This window comes from Vidua chalybeata, chromosome 6 (genome assembly GCF_026979565.1).
Source record: "Vidua chalybeata isolate OUT-0048 chromosome 6, bVidCha1 merged haplotype, whole genome shotgun sequence".
NCBI classification, from domain to species: Eukaryota; Metazoa; Chordata; class Aves; order Passeriformes; family Viduidae; genus Vidua; species Vidua chalybeata.
Window position 1 is genome coordinate 21,961,278 of NC_071535.1, and position 19,072 is coordinate 21,980,349.

General features: G+C 52.3%; 2 protein-coding genes across 5 annotated transcripts in view; one reads left to right on the plus strand and one right to left on the minus strand.

Annotated features, from left to right (window-relative positions):
- Positions 1-7,647: 7,647 nt before the first annotated feature.
- On the plus strand, positions 7,648-14,232 carry NGB (neuroglobin). The gene is made up of 4 exons (XM_053945922.1): positions 7,648-7,868; positions 9,211-9,322; positions 10,796-10,915; positions 12,062-14,232. The coding sequence occupies exons 1-4, from the start codon at positions 7,762-7,764 to the stop codon at positions 12,206-12,208; spliced, it is 486 nt and encodes a 161-aa protein (XP_053801897.1). The 5' UTR covers positions 7,648-7,761; the 3' UTR covers positions 12,209-14,232.
- A 2,084-nt stretch (positions 14,233-16,316) lies between these two features.
- Positions 16,317-19,072, minus strand: part of TMEM63C (transmembrane protein 63C) — a 31,326-nt gene continuing 28,570 nt past the window's right edge. For all 4 annotated transcript variants that reach the window (XM_053946443.1, XM_053946442.1, XM_053946445.1 and 1 more), the window contains exons 22-24: positions 18,752-18,867; positions 18,532-18,603; positions 16,317-18,448 (exon numbers count right to left, since the gene is read on the minus strand). In XM_053946443.1, coding sequence (XP_053802418.1) covers positions 18,236-18,448; positions 18,532-18,603; positions 18,752-18,867 — 401 coding nt within the window. In that variant the 3' untranslated portion in view covers positions 16,317-18,235. The remainder of the gene's footprint in view (positions 18,449-18,531; positions 18,604-18,751; positions 18,868-19,072) is intronic.

Sequence of the window (19,072 nt, forward strand, 5' to 3'; positions counted from 1 at the left end):
AAGAACTTTAAAATTCTCAAAAGAACAGGGTAACATTTTAATATAGATTTTGTGCTCTGTCTTCAAGCTGCTTCTTAATCTTCTATTTTCTAACCAAATAGAAACTTCCCATACAAGTTGCTTCCTTTGGCCCTCAATCTTCCATGACATCCTTTTCATTTTCTTTGATTAACTATAAGGTTTCCCAATCCGTACCATGTCTTCCAACATCAGTCTCCTGAGGTCCATATGCTGAAATCATATGGATTTCAGCTTCACTACACCTACCACTGCTGCCTGGTTTACATCTGAGGGTTGTGGTTGTCCACTTTGGAGTTGTTCTCTAATACACCACCACTAACTGTACTCTGGGCCATGTAATGCATGCTCTGGAAGTAGAAAGTTTGTGCTTTTTAGAATGGGTCTAAGTCTGACAAGCATTATAATTGTTGTAAATTGCTTTTCCATTTTTATCCTTCTTGCAGTCATTGCTTTATCTCTATATTGCATCCAAAGCCTGTCATCTTGTCATGCAGCTGACAAAAGGTAGTCTTAAGGCTTCATTCACCTGACCTATTTTTTTCACCATGTATTTTAGGATGAGGTGGTTCTTAAGTACCTGGGTTTCCCCATTGACCAGAATGGGAGTTGTCGTGGTTTGACATGGAAGTGAATTTTTTCCAGGAAGTTGGGTCAAACCAATCAGTGGTCAGGTTTGGATATTGGCACCTGGAGTGACCACTGAAAGTATGGACACGCCTCTGAGAACACAGGGGGTTAAAAGCAAGAACTCCCAGGAGAACTCTCTTTTGGTTCCGGTCGTCAGAGAGTGCAGACTCTCCCCCTGCCCAGCCTTAGGCTGGGTGGGGGAGGGGAAGCCACGCGGCCTTGTCCAGGTAGGCCGAGGGGGCTGAGGGTCTGGAACCCAGCCAGCTCCTGGACGGAAGGGTGGAGAGGAGCGGAGATGCCTTTGCCCCCCCGCCAAGAGGGAAAGAGACAGAGAGCCTGGCGGCACCTGGAAATCTGCTGGCAGAGGAGAAGGAGAAGGGGGGGAATGCCCAGCGTGGGAGGCGAAACGCCGGACTGAGATATCAGCTGTCCAGGGAGTCTGAACGTTTAACCCTTTCCAGGAAATGAGGGCTTTTTTAAAAGTATTACTCCTCCTTGATTTGTAGTGGAAGAGAGATAGTCCGGGACCTGAGATGTTAGAAGAAGAAATATTTAAGTGGGAGGAGATGATGAAGTAGCTTTTGGCTGGACTTTTCTTGTTAGCCATGGACTGAACCAAAATCTCCTGCAATGGAGACTGCATTTTAGGGGGATGCAGTGGTGACCCAGGGAGACCTGTTTCAGCTTTGAACAGCACAAGAATGGCGAGAAACGAAGAGAGCTGAAGAGGGAATGGTGATACCCTCGGTCTTCGGGAAGAAGATGAGTCCTGTTTTTGGACCCCTCGGCCCCAGGGGAAAATGGGGGGGACTGTAGTCCCAGGATGAGAAACTGAACTGTTGTATCTTTGGGTCCGTGGCAAAGCATCCTTAAAGGAGCCCTATGAGCAGTCTGTCCATGCACGGTGGTGAGAGCACTGTGACATGGAATGGAGAGTGTCACACTGGCAGATTTTCTCCGGGCGGTTGCCATGTGTGACAGGGAAACACAGGGGGGCAGCTGTGTTTCCTGGGGGGTCTGTGGTACAAGAGAGACTTCTCTCTCTCTTGATAGTTTGAGTATTGATTATCTAAAGGGTGGGAATTTGATCAGGAATCCCGGGTGATATTTAATGCTGGGTGTTTTTGGAAATTGGGAGGAGGAGGGGTGTTTTAAAGGGTCTTCATCCTGGATTTAGTTTATGTGTTTTCTGTATTAGTAGTAGTTTAATAAAGTTTTTTTCCTTTGTTATTAAGCTTGGGCCTGCTCTGCTCTGTTCCTGATAACATCTCACAGCATTTATTTAAGGAAGGTGCATTTTCATGGGGACGCTGGCGTTGTGCCAGTGTCCAACCATGACAGGAGTTTAGTTATGTGTCCTCACAAAAACATCGGTGTTGAATCAGCTGAGTCACACCCTGGCAGTGTGCTGGTGCCTTGCAGTGCTTTAGGGACAATAACTGTTCCGTTACATGGTGGAGAATGAAAGCAGCTAAGAAGTGGGGCGAATCAGCTTACATGAGAATGGGAACATGCATTCTTGATGTGCATCAGAAACAGTGTGGCCAAGCAGGACCAAGGCAATGATTGTACCCTTCTCAGCACTCACACCTCAAATCCTGTGTTCATTTTTTGGATCCCTCATTGCAAGAAAGACATTGAGGTACTTCAGCGTGTCCAGAGAAGGGCAACAGAGCTGGTAAAGCATCTGGAGCACAACTCTGATGAGAAGCAGCTGACAGAGCTGGGGATTTTTAGCCTGGAGAAGAAGAAGCTCATGGGGGGACCTTATCTCTCTCTACAAGTACCTGAAAGGAGGCTGTAGCAAGGTGGGAGTCAGTCTCTTCTCTCAAGTCACAAGTGACAGGATGAGAGGAAAAGGCCTCAGCTTGTACCAGGCCAGGTTTAGATTGAATATGAGGGAAAAAATTCTTCATTTGGAGGGTGGCCAGGCATTGGAACAGCCTGCCCAGGGAAGTGGTTGAATTACCATACCTTAAAGTATACAACAACCACGTAGATGTGACACTTGGGGACACAGTTTAGTGGTGAATGTAGCTGTGCAGTTTGCAGGTGAAAAATTCTTCACTGAACAGGAGAATTATTTTTGGCAGAGCCTCAAAGCTGTAATGGCTTAGGTGAGGAGGAAAAGGTCTCAAGCCATAAGTGTCCCACACATAGAAGGAATAATGCATGGGGTTTGCTTTGAGACCAGATGGCTGAGTGCAAAGCTGAAATGTGGGAATCCTGGCACAGCCCTGACATGAAGGAATGGGTGTAGTAAAATACAAAACCTTTGTTTTAATAGATCATATAAAAAATGCTATTCCTGGAGACAACCGCTGTAGGTCAAACGTTTGTAAGAGATGGCCTAATCAATAGTCAATTAAAATTGCAAGGAGGAGACAACAAAGAGAGTTGAGATCAGAGAGAAGACAATCAATGAGCATTTGAGAGACCAGCAGTGCTTCTGAAACAAGTCCAGGAGGTAAGCTACAGAGGAGACTCCACAATGAATAAAGCATTCTTTTACAAGCTTTTGCCATGATGTTTTAGCAGCTGAAGGATGAGCTAGTCCAGAAGCATAAGGACAACTGGAGGAAGATCCAAGACTGTGTGCATCATCCCCAGGTAGGACAGAAGCCAGGTAACACAATGCTTGCCAAGTTGCCAGGCATATTAGCTAGAGCACCATGTTGTGCTAATGAGGCTGGAGAGCTTTTTGCTTGCGTCCCACCAGCTGGGGTGCACACCCCTGCATAGCTGTGTCTTACAACCAAATTCAGCTTGTGTGTCAAGACTGACATGGTCTTGAACTCTTTGAACTCACTTTGGCAGAGTGACTTACAAAAGACAGAGGTTGCTTCTTGGAAGATCAGCCTGCTGATCTGGGTTATCATTGTGCTAGGGAGCCCAAGGTAAATAACATCTGGGATAAGGTCTGAGCATCTGCAAGTGCCAGACCTGGTCCAACAGCTCCGTGTGATCCCCTTTGACTTTTCTCACCACTTCATGTCTGGTCATCCTATGACTGTTTTCACCTGCCTGTACAAATATTCCCTAGATGGCCACAGGATATTCAAGATAAACCTGGGGATGTCTAGCAAATTGATTTCAAAAGAAGTTTTCATTTTATTCTACCGTTGAATCCTCCCTTGGCCTATCCCTCTCCTCTTAGTCCAGATCCCCACCACTGAGGGTGGTATTGCTGCACTGTTCTCTCCACAGTCATGATGACAGCAAGCAAACTCTGCAGCTCATCTAAATAATTTTATGAACAAGATTATTACCTCTTGCATCAGTTTTGATTCTTGTTATGAAATCATATTTCGTGACTGGCTTTGCTACTGAGCTGTGCTGCACCATGGCCTGAGGGGGTAGCTTTAGAAGAATTTTGGGAACGTTGTAGGATTTCTGCACACACCTGAGGATGGGATGGGAGGGGATGGGATTCTGAGAAAAAGAGAGCCTGTCATAATCTGTGGTTTTGAGACTGGGGAAAAGGGGAAACAAAGGGGATTAGCCAAACCCAGGAGTCTGTATCCTAAGTGAGCAGGGAGCCTGAGGCAGATGGATCAGAGTGTCATTATTTATGAAGACTCACAGATGTAGAATTGGAAATGAGCAAGAGTTCAAAGGGAGATATGGGTTTGTTAGTGCAGCAGCTGGGATGAAAACTGAAGGTGCCACAGCAGCACGGGTAAAGCAGTCATCCCTGGGCCAGGCAGACAGGGCCTCCCTGGGCAGGAAGGGTTGTTCTCCAGGTGCTGTGAACCCTTAGTGCTGGGCTGGGGACTGGCATTTGCGAGCTTACTCCTAGTTCTGTCACACTGTTTTATGAGATTGGGTAACTTTCTTTCCATGTGGATAAACTGAGGCACTGAACAAGTAAAGCTGACACTTGGCAAGGAGGTTAAGAGTGTTGGTACTGTAACTTGAAGTGGATGTAGATTGCAATAACGAAACCCACTGCAAACTAAAGACATTACAAATTTGTGTTCTTCCAAAGCACAAAAGAGCATTATCATCCTCTTTGCATGTCAGTGAATTTCTCCAAAAACCTCCCTCCCCTTTCTTCAAGTGGTCTGCAGGTGGAGCAGTCTGTGCTGCTGACCTGGTTGTTCTTCACTCATGAGAGCTCCAGGGACAGTCTTGCAGGAATCCAAGAGCAGCTCAGAAAAAAGCTGAACTGCCAGGTTAGGTCCATGGAGCCAAGGGAGCTGGGAACCATCACGGGAAACCCTCTGACCTCAGAGCATTGCAGTGCTCAACCTCTTGCTGAGATTCTCATGCTTGAAGGCTCACAAAACATTTGAAACAAGAAGAGAGGTTTTCTTGTTTGCTTCCTTGTACTTGAAATCCCCTCCGGACTCAACTTGTGCTCTCAGCACCTCAGTACTGTGACAGCAGGAGGAATTCTGACAGCCACATAACTGCAAGGGAGAAGCTGCTTTGCACACAGACAAGAGCACTGTCTCTCCCAAACCCTCAGTCTTTGAAATCCTTTGAATGGTGGTTTGAACATTTATTATCGCTGAGCTCTCCCTGTCTCCCATCGCAAGTCCCTCCTTGCAGCTCCTTCTTCCTGTGCTGGAAGACCTATGCTGTCACAGGGGAAAAATACTGGGTTTTTTAAGAGAGTGGAGACGTATCAGTGCCAGAAGGCAGCAAAGGGATGGATTCACTGTTCAGACAGTCAGGGGAGATGGGGAAACTGCTCCTGAATGTATCCTGCCCAGAAGGACCTGTTGCTGGCAGGCAGGGAAAAGTTCTTGGACTCTACTGTGTGTCATATCCATGTAGGGTTTGGGTACCAACAGGTGGGTGGGGATATGGCCAGACCATTGCCCCTTTCATCAGCTGAGGCACTCCTATTTTCCATGGAAGGAAGGCATATCAGTCTCAGCCCTCTCATTGCTGCCCTTATATCTGATCTGTTCTGACACTTGTGCCTTGTCTGTGAATGTTCAGCTGCTACCTGCAGCACAGAGAGAAGGTGCAGGGACATTATTTTGGACAAGAGCCACCATTTTCTTTTGCCATCACAGCTTCACTGCTGCTGTCTGAGACACCCTTTCTATCAGGAACAATGGCTGAACCTGTATTTTGTTGTTGCCCTGGGATAGGGTAGCTGATACGGTGCCCTATGTGGATGGGAAGAAAGGTGTCCCACATCCCAACAAATCTTCAGGAATTGATCACTCTTAACTTGCTTTTGTGGAGTTTCTCTTCCTTCACTATCAGCCAGCTCTGAATGTGTTCAAAATATTGTTAGGCAAATAATCAGCCTTAGTTGCTGCTTTGACTACACGTATGTGCTACAACTCTGCTCCTCAGTCTCCTGTGGCCTGGGATGACTCTCCATGCTCCTTTCCAGTACCCTGGCACCGACCACACCACTGCCTGTGTGTTCTACTCTTTATGGTTAGCAGGGCCAGGCTGAACTGTCCAGCCAGGCTCTGGTGAAGCTCCACGCCTGCGTGCCTGTGACAACTGGCTGAAATGTCAGAGTACCTTGCACAGATGACCAAGGATGACACTTCATGCTCGTTGCTGGTTCGCTCGATCAGCCGCAGGACAGCTAAAGGTTAATGTTTGCTTTGTCGCTGCCGGACTGGTCTTCTCCGCCCTGCTCGGGTTAACCCTGTATCTCCCAGCTCCCTATCAGGCTCCTTGCCGCTTCAGCGGTTATCATGGCAGTGACTTACCGTCAGCCCCCGGTGTGAATGTGCCCTTTAAACCACACAGTCAAGATGCTGTTTTAGCTGACTCCTTAGTCCCATCAGTTCTGACTCGAGTGCCCAATTTTAGGACAGGGTTCTTCAGCTTCCTTTAACGCATGTGGAGCTTTTCCTGCGCAGCATCTTGTCTGGTCTGCGCTGAGAACGCGAGGTCTCAAAATCCTGGGAAAACAGGTAATTTATTCTGGCACTTGCAGAGCCATCTCGGGTGACTTCCTGCTGTCACTGCAGTCAGTGCTGTCACTCCAGCTCTATAGGAGAAAGGCCCCTGGGAGACAAGCTGGGACTGAGAACATAACATTGAGCCTTTGAACTTGTCTCCTCCCAGGGAATGTTTTCAATTCTCCCATAAGAAGAGCCTCCTTTCTGCCTACTCTTAGTCAATGTGCCTCTGGGATGGGTCAGAGGCTTCTGTCTTTTCTCCTGATTACCAGAAATAAGTCTGATGTACAGAAGCAGAACTTGTAATAAGATCAGTACAATTGTCATTTTTGTGCAGACTGTGGTGGTTTCAGTAATAGTTGCACTTTTGTATTGCTCTTGTTCTTCTGAAAACTTTAACTTTCCTGACTTCCCTTGCGCTGCTTGAGACCTCATTTGCCATTTCTTGCTTTGTTTCCTCTGTTCTGTGTAAGTCCTGGGGCCAAATTAAGCAGTGTCTGAACAGCAAAGAGAATCTGTGCATCCTGAACACATTTGACAAAGATGTCATGTCTTCTCATCTGTTATTAGCAACTTTGCCTGATTCAGCTGGCATAATTAGCCTTAAATTAGACACGTACCTTGCAGTGTCTAGACTGCATCTGCCTGTGGAGATAGCAGGTGGCTGTGTGGCATCCAGGGTCTCAGTGGAAGTGGCCAAGAGCAAGAGGATGCTGTAGAGCATCGCTGAGGCCCTCCTGAGCAAAGTTATGCTTAGAGGGAGCTGTGCTGATGGTGAGCGAACGTGGCCAGGTCCCGGTGGTCTCCTCGCTGGCACGGCTCTGCCCTGCTCTGCTTCACTTGTAAAATCAGGACGATGGAAAATGTCAACCGTGAACCAGCTGAACTTTCTGCTCTGCCCGCGGGCCCGGGATGGGGAAGTTTGGGCATTTCGAATTTCTTTTTTTCTTCCTTCCATCCCTCCTTCCTTCCTCATCCCGAGTGAGAAACGCTCGGTGAGATCTTCCTTCCCCGGCCGGGGCGGCCGCGGGTGGAGCAGAGCGGCCGCGGGGCTCGGCGGTGCCGGCGGGCGGAGCGCGGGTGCGGCCGTGGCGGGGGGCGCGGGGGCAGCGCCGGCGCTCCCCGGCGGAGCGAGGGGCGGGCGGCCACAGCTCGCCGGCCCCTCCGCCGGCGGAGCCGCGGTACCGGCGCCTCGCCTCGGGCGGCGAGGGGCAGAGCCCCCGCCCCCGCCATGGAGAGCGGGATGCCGCTGTCGGGCGGGCAGCGGGCGCTGATCCGGGAGAGCTGGCAGCGGGTGAGCGGCAGCCCCGTGCAGCACGGCCTCGTCCTCTTCAGCAGGTGAGCGGCGCGATGCGGCCACCGCACCCCGGTCCCGGCCGCCTGCCCGCCCGCACTGACCCGTGCGGGAGGGATGGACGGGCTCCGCTTCTTGGAGAGAAGCGCTTCCCTGTGCTTGGCGTGGCTCCTGGCCGGCTCCCCTCCCCGGCCGCTCTCCCCTCCCGCGGCTGGCGGTCCCCGGGGAGCCGAAGCCACTCCGCCGCCCAGCCGCAGGTGCCGTGGGGCAGCGGTGTGCGGCAGGGCCGGGCTCCGCTCCGCGCTCTGCCCTGCCTCTCCCGTCCTTCGCCAGTGAGAACTTTGAGGCGCGGAGACGAGAGCGAGAGAGAAGCGGCGGGCAGGTTCTGTGCGTTTCTGCCCGCCGATCCCCTGCCTTGCCACCGCGACTTCTGCTCTCCGAAGGGCTGCGTGTCCGCGGAAGGGGCCGCCCGATCATTCCCTGACCAGGGAAGTGCTGTGCAGCCCCAGGCACAGACCTGGCCACCTGAGGGGGATTCAGTCGCAGGGCAGAGGAAATGGTGTGCCGGATGGAATGGCTGATACCCAGCTCCTTGCCTCTCCTCAGCAGATGAATGTATCAATAATGTGAAGAGAAAAAAAGGAAAAATCAATGAAAAGTCATTTAAAAAAAGGACATTTGGAGAGTCGATGAGCAGCTTTTGGAGCGAGAGGGATCCAAATCTCCCAAAGCAGGACTAGAGCAGTGACAACAACGTGGGGGAGAGGGGTGCAGTAGTTTAATGCACAGGATGAGGAGAAAGACTGTCCTGTCTAAATTACTGGTGGCCAGTTATATCTACCTGGGTGGCTGCTATTGAGTCCTGTGTGCCTGACATACACTGGCAAGGGAGGATGGGGCAGGGGGCAGGGGGAGAGGAAATGGGAGTTGGTGATGGTGTCGGGGAGTGGGGCATCAGCTGAGTTTGTACATGCCCCCCTTGGTCCAGATGGCTGCTGGAGGCCTTCCCTGATTTTGGGAGCTTTCGGGTTCAAGGGGATCAAAAAGTGTGAATGGGAATAGATGAGATAACAGCCAACTCTTTGAGCAGAAGGGCCAGGCTGGAAGAAACTCCAGAGGGTTGGGTGCCAGTTCTCAGGTGCCATAAATATGTATCCATGAGCTGAGGTTATGGGCTAGAGAAACAGAAAGGTTTTTGTCCATAGGCAATCTGGATTGCCCCAAACTAAAGCTTTTCAGAACTTTTGGATCTTTTACAGATGGAGAGGGATCAGTGGGTGGGAAGAGAGGCAGAAGTAGGCTGTGGGTGTGCTGCTGATGGGGTGACTGTGACTTTAACTAAAGCTGAGGAAATAAGAAGATGGGGTGTTCTTTCTTGCTCTTCAGGCTGTTTGACTTGGATCCTGATCTGCTGCCCCTTTTCCAGTACAACTGCAAGCAGTTTGCCAGCCCTCAGGAGTGCCTCTCTGCCCCTGAGTTCCTGGATCACATCAGGAAGGTGAGAGAGGAGCTGTGGCATGGCTGGAGCACAGCCTCCATGGAGGACGAAACTCTTAGGCAACGATTTGGGACTGTGGTGTGTCTGACCAGGGAACACATGGGAAGTCTCCTCCTGAGATGGTAACTCTGGGGGGTTACTCATGCTAGCAGAAGGCCAGGACAAAGTGTCCTACAAGAGTGGGGAGGGAATGAGAATGCAGGTTATGGTGGCTAAGAAGCACCATGCTGATCTCCATGCCCTCATCTGAGAGTGGATTGCTTTCTGTGAAAGCTGAAAAAATCCTTCTCCTGCTGTGGAGGTGCCTCAGGAAGCTCGCCTGTGTCCAGATGAGGACTGAAGTTCTCTGCTTGGCCACATGCTGACCAGGAGGTGGGCAGTGGGCCAGGCTACCCTGGACCTACTGCTGTGGAGTCAGAGAGCCTCCGAAGGAGTGCTGCAGTACACATTCTCCTCCCCACAAACACAGAAAAGAGCAACGCTGAGGAGAGGCTCATGCATGCACAGTACACCTGGTGAACAGAGACCCTTTGCTGAACCCTGAAGAGAAGCCACACTGGGATAAAGCATAGCCTTGGCTTGCAGATGCCTTCTTAAACTGCCTGACTCCATCTTTAAACCAGTTTGGTGCTTTGCTTGCCTGCCTTTATTCCTTGTTAAGAGGCTGTTTCAGGACTGAGCTCCTCTGATAGCTGCAAGCTTTTTGTTATTTTCCAGCTTCTCTTTATTGGCAAAGTTAAGATTATTGCCTTGAGCTGAAATAGTTTTTTGCTCTTGTTGGAGATAAATTGCCTGTTGAAATTACAGAGCACAATTCTATAACCTGTTGGCTTTGCCAAGATAACCATGTCCTGGCTTTAATCTCTTCTTCTAATTTGTTGTGTCTGTTCCCTTCATCCTTCATTAAATCTTTTCTGTCCCATTTCCATTTGACTCTTAATGCTCCTGGGAGACTATGGTATGTGTTTTACCAGACCAGGTCAAGAGACCTGGCTGTACTCTCCATCCCATCTCTTCAAAATACCTCGGCTGATCTTAGAATTGGAGCGGCCTTATTCACAGTTGCACCGTTTTGGCAACTTCTAATTGGAAACTCTAGTCCTGGCAACTTCTGGGATTTCCATGCAGTTGTCCTGTGGTCCTAGGAGTTCTAATGACTGCATCAGCATTAGGTCTTAACCTGCAACTGCTCTGCTGTATGGCTGTTTATCCCCTCTGGGACAGGGTGGTCAGCAGTGCAGCTTACTGTGCAGCCCTGGTAGTGTCCCATGGAATGATGTGGTGTGTGCTGCTGCCAGCCTCACTGATGTGATACACGGATCACAGCAGAGCAAAGGAAAGCTCAGAGGGCATCTGGGTTGGGATGGGGTCAGGCTGACAAGGGTGAAGTAGAGGATCAGACACTTTGTTTCCTCTGGGAGAGAAGCTGAACCTTTCTGTTAATGGCATTCTGCCTCTCTGCTCCTGTGCCAGGTGATGCTGGTGATTGATGCTGCTGTGAGCCACCTGGAGAACTTGTCCTGCCTGGAAGAGTATCTCTGCAACCTTGGCAAGAAGCACCAGGCAGTTGGTGTGAAGGTTGAGTCTTTCTCGGTGAGGTGTTCTCTCTTGTCTCGCTGTGGCTGTGTTTGTTCACCCCTGCCTGCAACCCTCAGCTGTCCCCATCCTTCCTCTGGGTTCAGCTGTCTGGAGAGAAAGCTCATGGCTCAGGGCAGCCTGTCCAAGATGCTGATACCCATGTAGTGACACTGTCCCAATGAGGGAAACCTTTGAGCTCCCTTTGTTTTCTGCCCTTGCCCAGTAAACCCAGGCAGAAAGGATAGATGGGAGAAAAGCATTTCCACTGTTTGAAGAGGACTGTGGTTTAGAACACTACAGTCTCTCCTGTGCCACAGGGCTGCAGGCTCAGCCTTTGCCCTGGATCCTTTTCATCTAATGCTCTGGGCAAATCTCTCCACACCTGGAAAAGGGAGCATCCACCTCTCTGTGTCTGCACTGGGATGGGGTTGCTGCACCTCAGCCTTTCTTCCTGCATGCCAGTAACACCCAAGCATCTTCCATATTAAACCCTTGATTACTCCTCTCCTGCTATCAAGCATGGACAGAAATGCAGTGGGAAAGGGCAGGCTGAAGAAAAGCTTTCCAACCCACACATGGCTCATTCCTATTGCTAGCTTTTGTTCTCTTCAGAGGCAGCAGGGTCCCTTTTGTTTGGGCTAGTGATGCCCACCAGCCCTGCACTCAGTGTGAGGGTGCTCCTGCATGGAGCTGCTCACAGCTTTGTGAGGAGCAGTGCCCTGTGGAGAAGCCTGAGAGGCACTCAGACATGCTCTAAGCATCCAGCATGGAGTCTGATCCACTCTCCTGACACCAGGGCATTGCTCAGCTCTGCTGCTCCGCAGCTATGCCAAGGGATAGGGCCAGCTACCTGCAGCTGGGAGCCACGGAAACTGGATGTGCACCTCTCCCCTGGTGTTACACGTGCCGTGTCAGGCCTTGCTCCCTGACTTCCACTCTACTCATCCACGGTGGAGGCCAGCATAGGGCAAGGGAAGAGGATGATGTGGGCTGGTTCTGGGCCCCCTCTGATGAACCAGGGCCTGGAGGGGCTTGGTACTGTTGGTGGAAGGGGAGCAGGTGACCTGCAACTGGAGAAGTCAAAAAAGGTGGAGAAGTGAGACAAGAGACTGAATGTCATCCTCTGGTGCTGAGCTTGACACCTCCTTGTTTGGTTTGCAGACTGTCGGCGAGTCCTTGCTGTACATGCTGGAGAAATGCCTTGGTGCTGCCTTCAGCCCAGAGGTGCAGGAAGCTTGGAGCAAACTCTACAATGCTGTGGTGAAAGCCATGCAACGTGGCTGGGAGACCCTCCCAGAAGGAGACTAGATCCTGCCAGCCATCCCTATCCCTGACCATGCAGCAGTCCTGAGCACAGGGAGTCTCATGCCACACTCGCTGCCTCTCCCCACCTCTGTCTTTCTGTGTGCCCATGGCTGCCTCTGCCACTCACACGTGCTGCTGGGCTCTCACGTGGTTCCATCCTGCTTCAACACGAGCGTGTCTCTGCCTTTGCTAAGGGCTGGCAGGGCATGTCCCTGCACTGAAGCCTGGCAGTGCTACAGCACAGGTATGCCACCCTGCCCCAAGTTCCTTCAGGAACACTAACACCCATGTACCTACTCTGGGTTTTAGCTTGCTCATCTTCCCTCCTCTTGCTACCCACCCTAGGTAGGTGACAGCTGGCATAGGCCTCTTGGGCTTATTTGCCCAAAATCCTATTTGCTGTGCTTTACCTGCCAGGTCTGACACTGCTCAGTCTTCCTGTGCTGCTGTACCTGGTCCAGCTGTGGCAGAGACAGATTTGGCTCCATCCAGGTTAAAAGGCAGCAAGAGAGCGAGGCTGGTCACACTGTGTGGCTGTCCTCAAACCTTGCAGAGAGTTTTCCCCCTCTCCCTTCATCAATTTGTCACTATCAGATGGTTAATCCTGGTGCTTTTCTCTGCCTTGCCTCTGACCTGGATGGGATCCCTGGTTTTTCCCGGTGTCAGGTTGGCCACAACCCAGTGGGTTTCCTAGGGATGCTTCAGGCAATAGTGTCACATTAATCCCAAGGCGAGACTGCTTTTGGCAGGGTTGGGCTGCCAGCTGAAAGGCTTTGTGTTGATTTGGCCAGCTGGTTTAACCTTAGAGCCATCTGAAATGCAGCAGCAGCAGTAGCAATGTCTGTTTACTGCTGTGTGTTAAGGAAAATAAAATAAATCCAAGGAAAAGATGTATTAAAAATGAAGGTTGTAATCGTGTCATAGCAACAGCTTCCAGAAATTCTGGCTCTTGGCCAGAGGAAGCATAGCTGGAATCTTTCTGTTGATGCCGTCAGAATCTGGAGCGCTTCCTAGCTGCTCACAGTGCCCATCTGCAGAGTTCCTCACCCTCACAGGAATGAGGAGATAGCATCTGCTAGAAGAAATCCCAGAAAACTGCTGAGAGGCAGCACCTGAGGGCTCTGTGAAGGGGCTGAACTTGAGCACTTTGAGGAAGAGTTCATCGTTACAGGGAAGTCACTGTGGAACAAGAAGAACAATGCCACCATTAGCCCCAGAGAAGGACATGGAGCAATTATTCAGTTACAGGCAACACCCTTTTTTTTGCTTCTTCTTCAGGACAGGAGAGGCCTAGCATTGGGGTCTGAAATGGTCCTGCTCTGAAGACACATTCCTCCTATTCTCAGATGTCCTCCACTCTGGGGCAGGAGAAGGCTGCCTGCTCAATGTAGCTGAAGTCTCCTAGGCCCGCACCATGGAGGGGGTGATGGGGCACCCTCTAAGATGGGTCTCTAGCGCCCTGCCACCAAGCCTGATGGTAGCCATGGGCTACCATCAAAAAAAACCCTCCAGCTGTGTTTGGCAGGGAAGCTAATAGGTATTGTGAAACAGGCAGTGAACATCCCCAGGTTCCTTGTCCCCCATGGTGCCATGTTCTGCCTTTGCAGTCCTGCAATGTGGTGGTGTCCATCCTGGCCCATGGCTCTCTCCATCAGCTGGGTCCCATTCTTGCACCCAGCAGTGAGGGATGGAGGAGCTAGGGCTGAGGCGAGACACTAGCTTTGATGGCACAGTATGGGGCACGAGGGTTTGGGAATGGGGATGTCCTCTTTGCAACCCTGTTATGGGGTATCAGCCTTCAGCATCATGGGAGTGGGACACCCTCTGGCTCCATGCGACAAGTAGGCAGCTGTGTGATGGCTGGGCTGTGGGTGTTACTGCCCAAACCATCCCTGCTCCCCCTAGCTTTCCCAGCTCCTTGACTTCTGCTCTTCTGTGCTACATTTTGTGTAACTCCCAAGAGAACTGGTCTGTGTGCCTCTTATACCCATCTGTACTGTTTATTAAAAAACAACAGTGAGTCTGAGCTGGTTTTGATGCCTTGTGTTTATTTTAATATAAAAGGCCCACGCAGACCAGGAAAAAAGGATGACAGAGAGGGGTTTACTGGTTTCTTGTTGACTCTAGCTTTGGAGATATTGGTCACTGGGAGCACTCACATAGTGGGGCTTGATTGACATGAGAAGGTATCCACCAGCAAAAGCATGTTGGGAACTTTTGTGCCTGGCAATTGACTGGGTGAGCAGTGGAGGAGCTAACAGAGACACCCTGCTACTGATTGCTCAGACCTTTCAAGTATAATAATCTCTAATGGAATCAGAATTTTAAGCAATCAGCCTAAAAATTCCTGTTCAGCCGCTGCTTTTGTTTTTTGACATAGCACAGGCTCACCTGTTGCTGGTCACCCACTGCTGGTCATCTGCAGCAGCGGAGCATGGCCTCATAATGAAGTCCTGTCTGGCTCCATGAAGCATCATCCACCCTGCCAGCTGGATTGCAGAGTCATTCCAGCAGCCCTGCCCAGGAAGCAGCTGGTGAGGATGCAGGAGGTTCTGTTTTCTAGCGTGTTCCAGCTTTGACATGATGGGTTTCCAGCCCTGTGAGAGTTGGGCACTTGATGCTGAAGAATGGTGCCTAGAGTGAGGAAGCCAGCTCAAAGTCTGTAATAGCATCTCCCAAAGGCTGGAAATCCCAGCCCTGGCCCAGGAGAGAGGGGAAAACATCCTGGGAGAGTCATGCTGCTCATTTAGGATGGGCTTGTTCCACAAGGCATTGTGTGATGGGCTGTGAAGAGCAAGGAGAGCAGCAGAGATCTGAATACCCCCTTTGGGTCATTGATAAAATGAGTTTTCCTGCTCTTCCTGGCCTCAGGACTGGTGGTGGGAGCCCAAACCTGGCACTGCAGGGAAGGGCCAGCAAGCACGGCAGCATCCAGCAGCACTCCCATCTTTGCCTGTGCCAGCAGGGAGGTTTGCCACAGCTCCCACAAGCTGCCCCTTTGCTGCAGCTGCTGCCCGGTGGGGATGCTCCTGTCACTGCCGGCCACCAGCTGGCACAGTGGGGGACTCCATGCGATCCGTGAGGGATTCTGAGCGTGCAGGCTGCAGTCAGGGGCGGGCTCCGGAGCGGGCTCAAGGCAGAGGTGCAGTGTGACGGGGCTGACACCCCTCACCAGGCCGTGATGAGCTTCCCGGTGTGAGGCCCGGGAAAGCTGCGGCCAGGGGCAATTACAGCTCGCACAGCAATGCCCCGTGTTAACTCCGTTTACCACTCATTACGAACCGTGGGGGGGCTCTGTGGGGTATGTGATGGGTTTTAAATTTTCCAGGTGTTCACCCAAAGGGAAGCCCTCCCCATGCCTTCTGCCCTGTGCCATAAACTAGAGTGGCAGGGCTCGCTCCAGGGAAGCTGTGGAGGAGTCAGCAGGAGGAACCTGCTGAAACCAGAGGCAGATCATTCAAGTAGGAATTCAGGTAAAAATAGTGTGTATTTTGGGAGGGAGGAGGGCAGAAAAGAACATTGTTCTCTGAAAATCTAGAGAAGGACTTTAAAAATGGTGTTCACCCCCCTCCCTGGGACTTACTGGTGGGTAGTTCAGCTTTGGGAATAATTGCTCCATCCTCAAAGGGGGTGGGTTCCTCCTGCCCCTGACCCTTGCTTGGTCCCAGAGGGGCTCCAGGCCACCCTCCTGCTACTTTCAAGCAGCATCTGCACCTTTGGTAGTGTTCTGAGCCAGATCTGCCAGTGGAGTGACTGCTGACAGAGGGTGGGCAAGAAAGACACACGACTGTCCCGGGACTGCAGCCCATCCCCAACGGGGGGATGGTGCCAAGGGCTGTACCAGTCTCTCTGGGACACAGTGAGGTGCTCTCCCACTCCTGAAACTTTGCTGCTTCTGCCCACATGTTGGGGTTTGTTTTCATGGGGATCATAGTGGGCAGTCTGGAGGTGGGGGATGTTTCCAAGCAGTCTCCTTGCCACTGAAGCATCTGCAGGATGACCCAGGCAGGGTCAAAGCAGCCCACAGGTGGGAAAAGGCTCTAGTGGCAAGGGTTCCCTCTAAACCGGTGCCAGGAAAAGACGCATGGGGGTGACGACGCCAGGCAGCAGCTGGGTGAAGTCATTTTATTCAAGGCACGGTCATAGCAATAAATCACAAGAAGGTACAGACCTCTGGCACATTCCTACAGTGGGGCAGCCAAGGGCAATCAGACCAGCAGCCCGAGCTCCTGAGGACACAGTGCCACTAGCAGGCACTTGCTTCTACCCTCAGAGAGGCCACCAGCATCCCCGTGCCCTGCCTGGGGCTGCCTCTGGAGCAGGCAGTGAGGGGAGCAGCAGCTGAGCTGTGGGCAGCCACGGGGGCACCTGGGCAGGAGGCTGAAAACCCTCCCACAGGGAACGTTTTGGGATTAGAAGGGTTTGTCTAAGCTCAAGGCTCCCCCGAGGCAACCAATTTGTGGCTAGTGTGCCGCAGCCACTGCCCCAGCATGCAGGAGCGTGGGTGGGATGGGGGCCATGGGACTGCCAGCTGGCTGAGCTGAGATCCACCAGCCCCACAGCAACGTCCTAAGGGCCCCCTTAATGCTCTCAATGCTGGGCTGCCTTTTAACCTCCCCCCAGCCCAGAAGTGGCACACTACCCCTCCTCCCAGTGGCACTACTAATGCTAACCAGTGCCATGGCTGAGCATCTGCCTTCACACAACAGCACTCTGCATGCCAGCAGCCCTGGCGCTGGCAGAGCTGCACCTTCCCCCCTTCCCTCCCTGCACTGCCCTGGGACGATGGCAACTCTAGTTGCTCTGAAGCTAGCAGGAGAATCAGGGACAGGAAAATCAGCCCTGAGACCAAAGCAGGGCTGAGTGAGGAACCAGCATGCCCAGCTGGGCTATGGTGGGAGAAAAGCTGAGGAGGATGAGGATAAACCCTCATCCCCAGAGGCCACCACAGCTACTCTGGATGAGCTGGAAAACTCCAAGGATGCTGTCTGGGCAGGTAATGGCACATTTACACTAATCACAGCAGGACTCACACTCGAGAGGCAGTGTGGCTACTGGGGGAGCATCCCACAGCTGCAGCTTGTGGACAAGGGCAGGCAGGATGTGGTGGACCAGGAGGACCTGGAAGTCCAGGTCCTGCCAGCCTCCACCTGTCCACCTTTTTCTGTTGCATTAGGACAGAGCTATTCTGGGTCCCATGGGCAGCCCCAGTGAGAGCAGCATGAGCACGATGGGGTGCTGCCAGGGAAGAGGAGTGAAAAAGAGCTGTCCTCAAAGCCATTAAACACACTTGTCTCTTGATCTCCCACTTCTCCTCAAGAGCCCAAGGGCACAGGCATTTTGCAACAAGATGGGGGGATGGGGTGGGAGGTCGAGGAAGAGCTGGGCTTGCATTTGATGCTTGCCTTGGTGCAGGGCTGTTGGTGTTTATGTAGGGGCTCTGGTGGCAGACATAGGGACACTCACCTCCTCCACCAAAGCACACCCATGTCAGCAGTCCCTGCTAAAATGGGCAAAGCAGGGGCAGACAGCAGCCTGAAGGCCAGCAGCAGGGGAGGCAGCAGGACAGCTGCCTGAGCAGTGGATGGATGGGCTGAGATGCAAGGGTTATGGGTGGCTGTCCCCTGCCACTGAGGACCCAGAGGACAGCATAATGGCAGGCACATTCATCTGGGCTGTCTGGGCTGCTTCATCCTCTCAGAGGGGACAGGGCCTCCTCCTGCCCCCAAAAGCATGGCCTCTCAGAGACCCTCTCCCTATACTGCTGCACCCCCTCTTCCCCACTGTATGCTGGAAGAGACAGGTGGGGACAGGGGGACACTAGGGGGGCTCAGCCAGTGCAGGCAGCGGGAGGGACCATCAGACCCTCCTGCCACTGCCCATGCAATGGGGTCTCTCCCTCACATCAGTCTTGTCATCCCCTGCCCCATTAACAAGGTGGCCCCCACCAGTGCAGGGAAGGCTCCTTCCTGCCCCATGGCATGTCCTCTGCTCTCAGCACAGTCAGTTCTCAGCCTGTGGCAGGGATGTTCACTGGTAGCGAGCCTGGTTCTCTATCACGGGGCCGCTCCTGTACTCGCCCTCCACGGTCTCCAGCTCTGTCTCGAAGCTCTGCAGCCCCCCATCCTCCCCATCCTCTGCTGGCTCCAGGTGGTTGCCCATGGTGCCATAGGACTGGTGTGCTGGAGAGGCTGCTGGTGTCAGGCTCAGCTCAGGCTCCTGCAGGACAGTGGCCAAAAAGAGCTGCCCCAGGGGGGGCAGTGGACCATCAGGACCCAGGGGAGTGAGAGCAGATGGTCACAGCAGGGCTGCAGAGGGGTACTCACATTGGAGTTAGGGGTGGAGGAAACGCTGCTCCGCTCCATGTCATTGAAGGCGCCCTCAGACTGGTCAGACATCTGAGGAGAAGGAGACCATGAGGAAATCATGGTTTGGAGGGCCCAGCTTTGGCTAGGGACAGCCAGGTGCTATCTCAGATTCCCCATGGCAAGCAAAGAGGGGATGCACTGGGGTGAAGGAACACAGTGGGCGGCTGTCTGTGCTCACCTGGTAGCTAGAGGGTTTCCGTGGCTGCAGCTTCTTCAGGCAGAGGCCAAAGAAGGAGAAGATGATGCAGGAAAGGAGGACCACAAAGGTGAAGAGGGTGACAGGCCGGGTGGGACCTATAGCACAGAGACACTGGGGTAGCCCATAAGCCTCCAAGAACCAGCTGCACGTCCAGCTGAGCCCCAGGCTGGTGCCTGCTTTGGGTTTTACAAGCTCTCCACCCCCTTCCCAAAATACAAGCTGACACCTCCTTCATCTGCCAGCTCTTCACACCACCTTCTCCCTTACCACCCTCCATGCCATGCCTAACTCAAGGGTGAC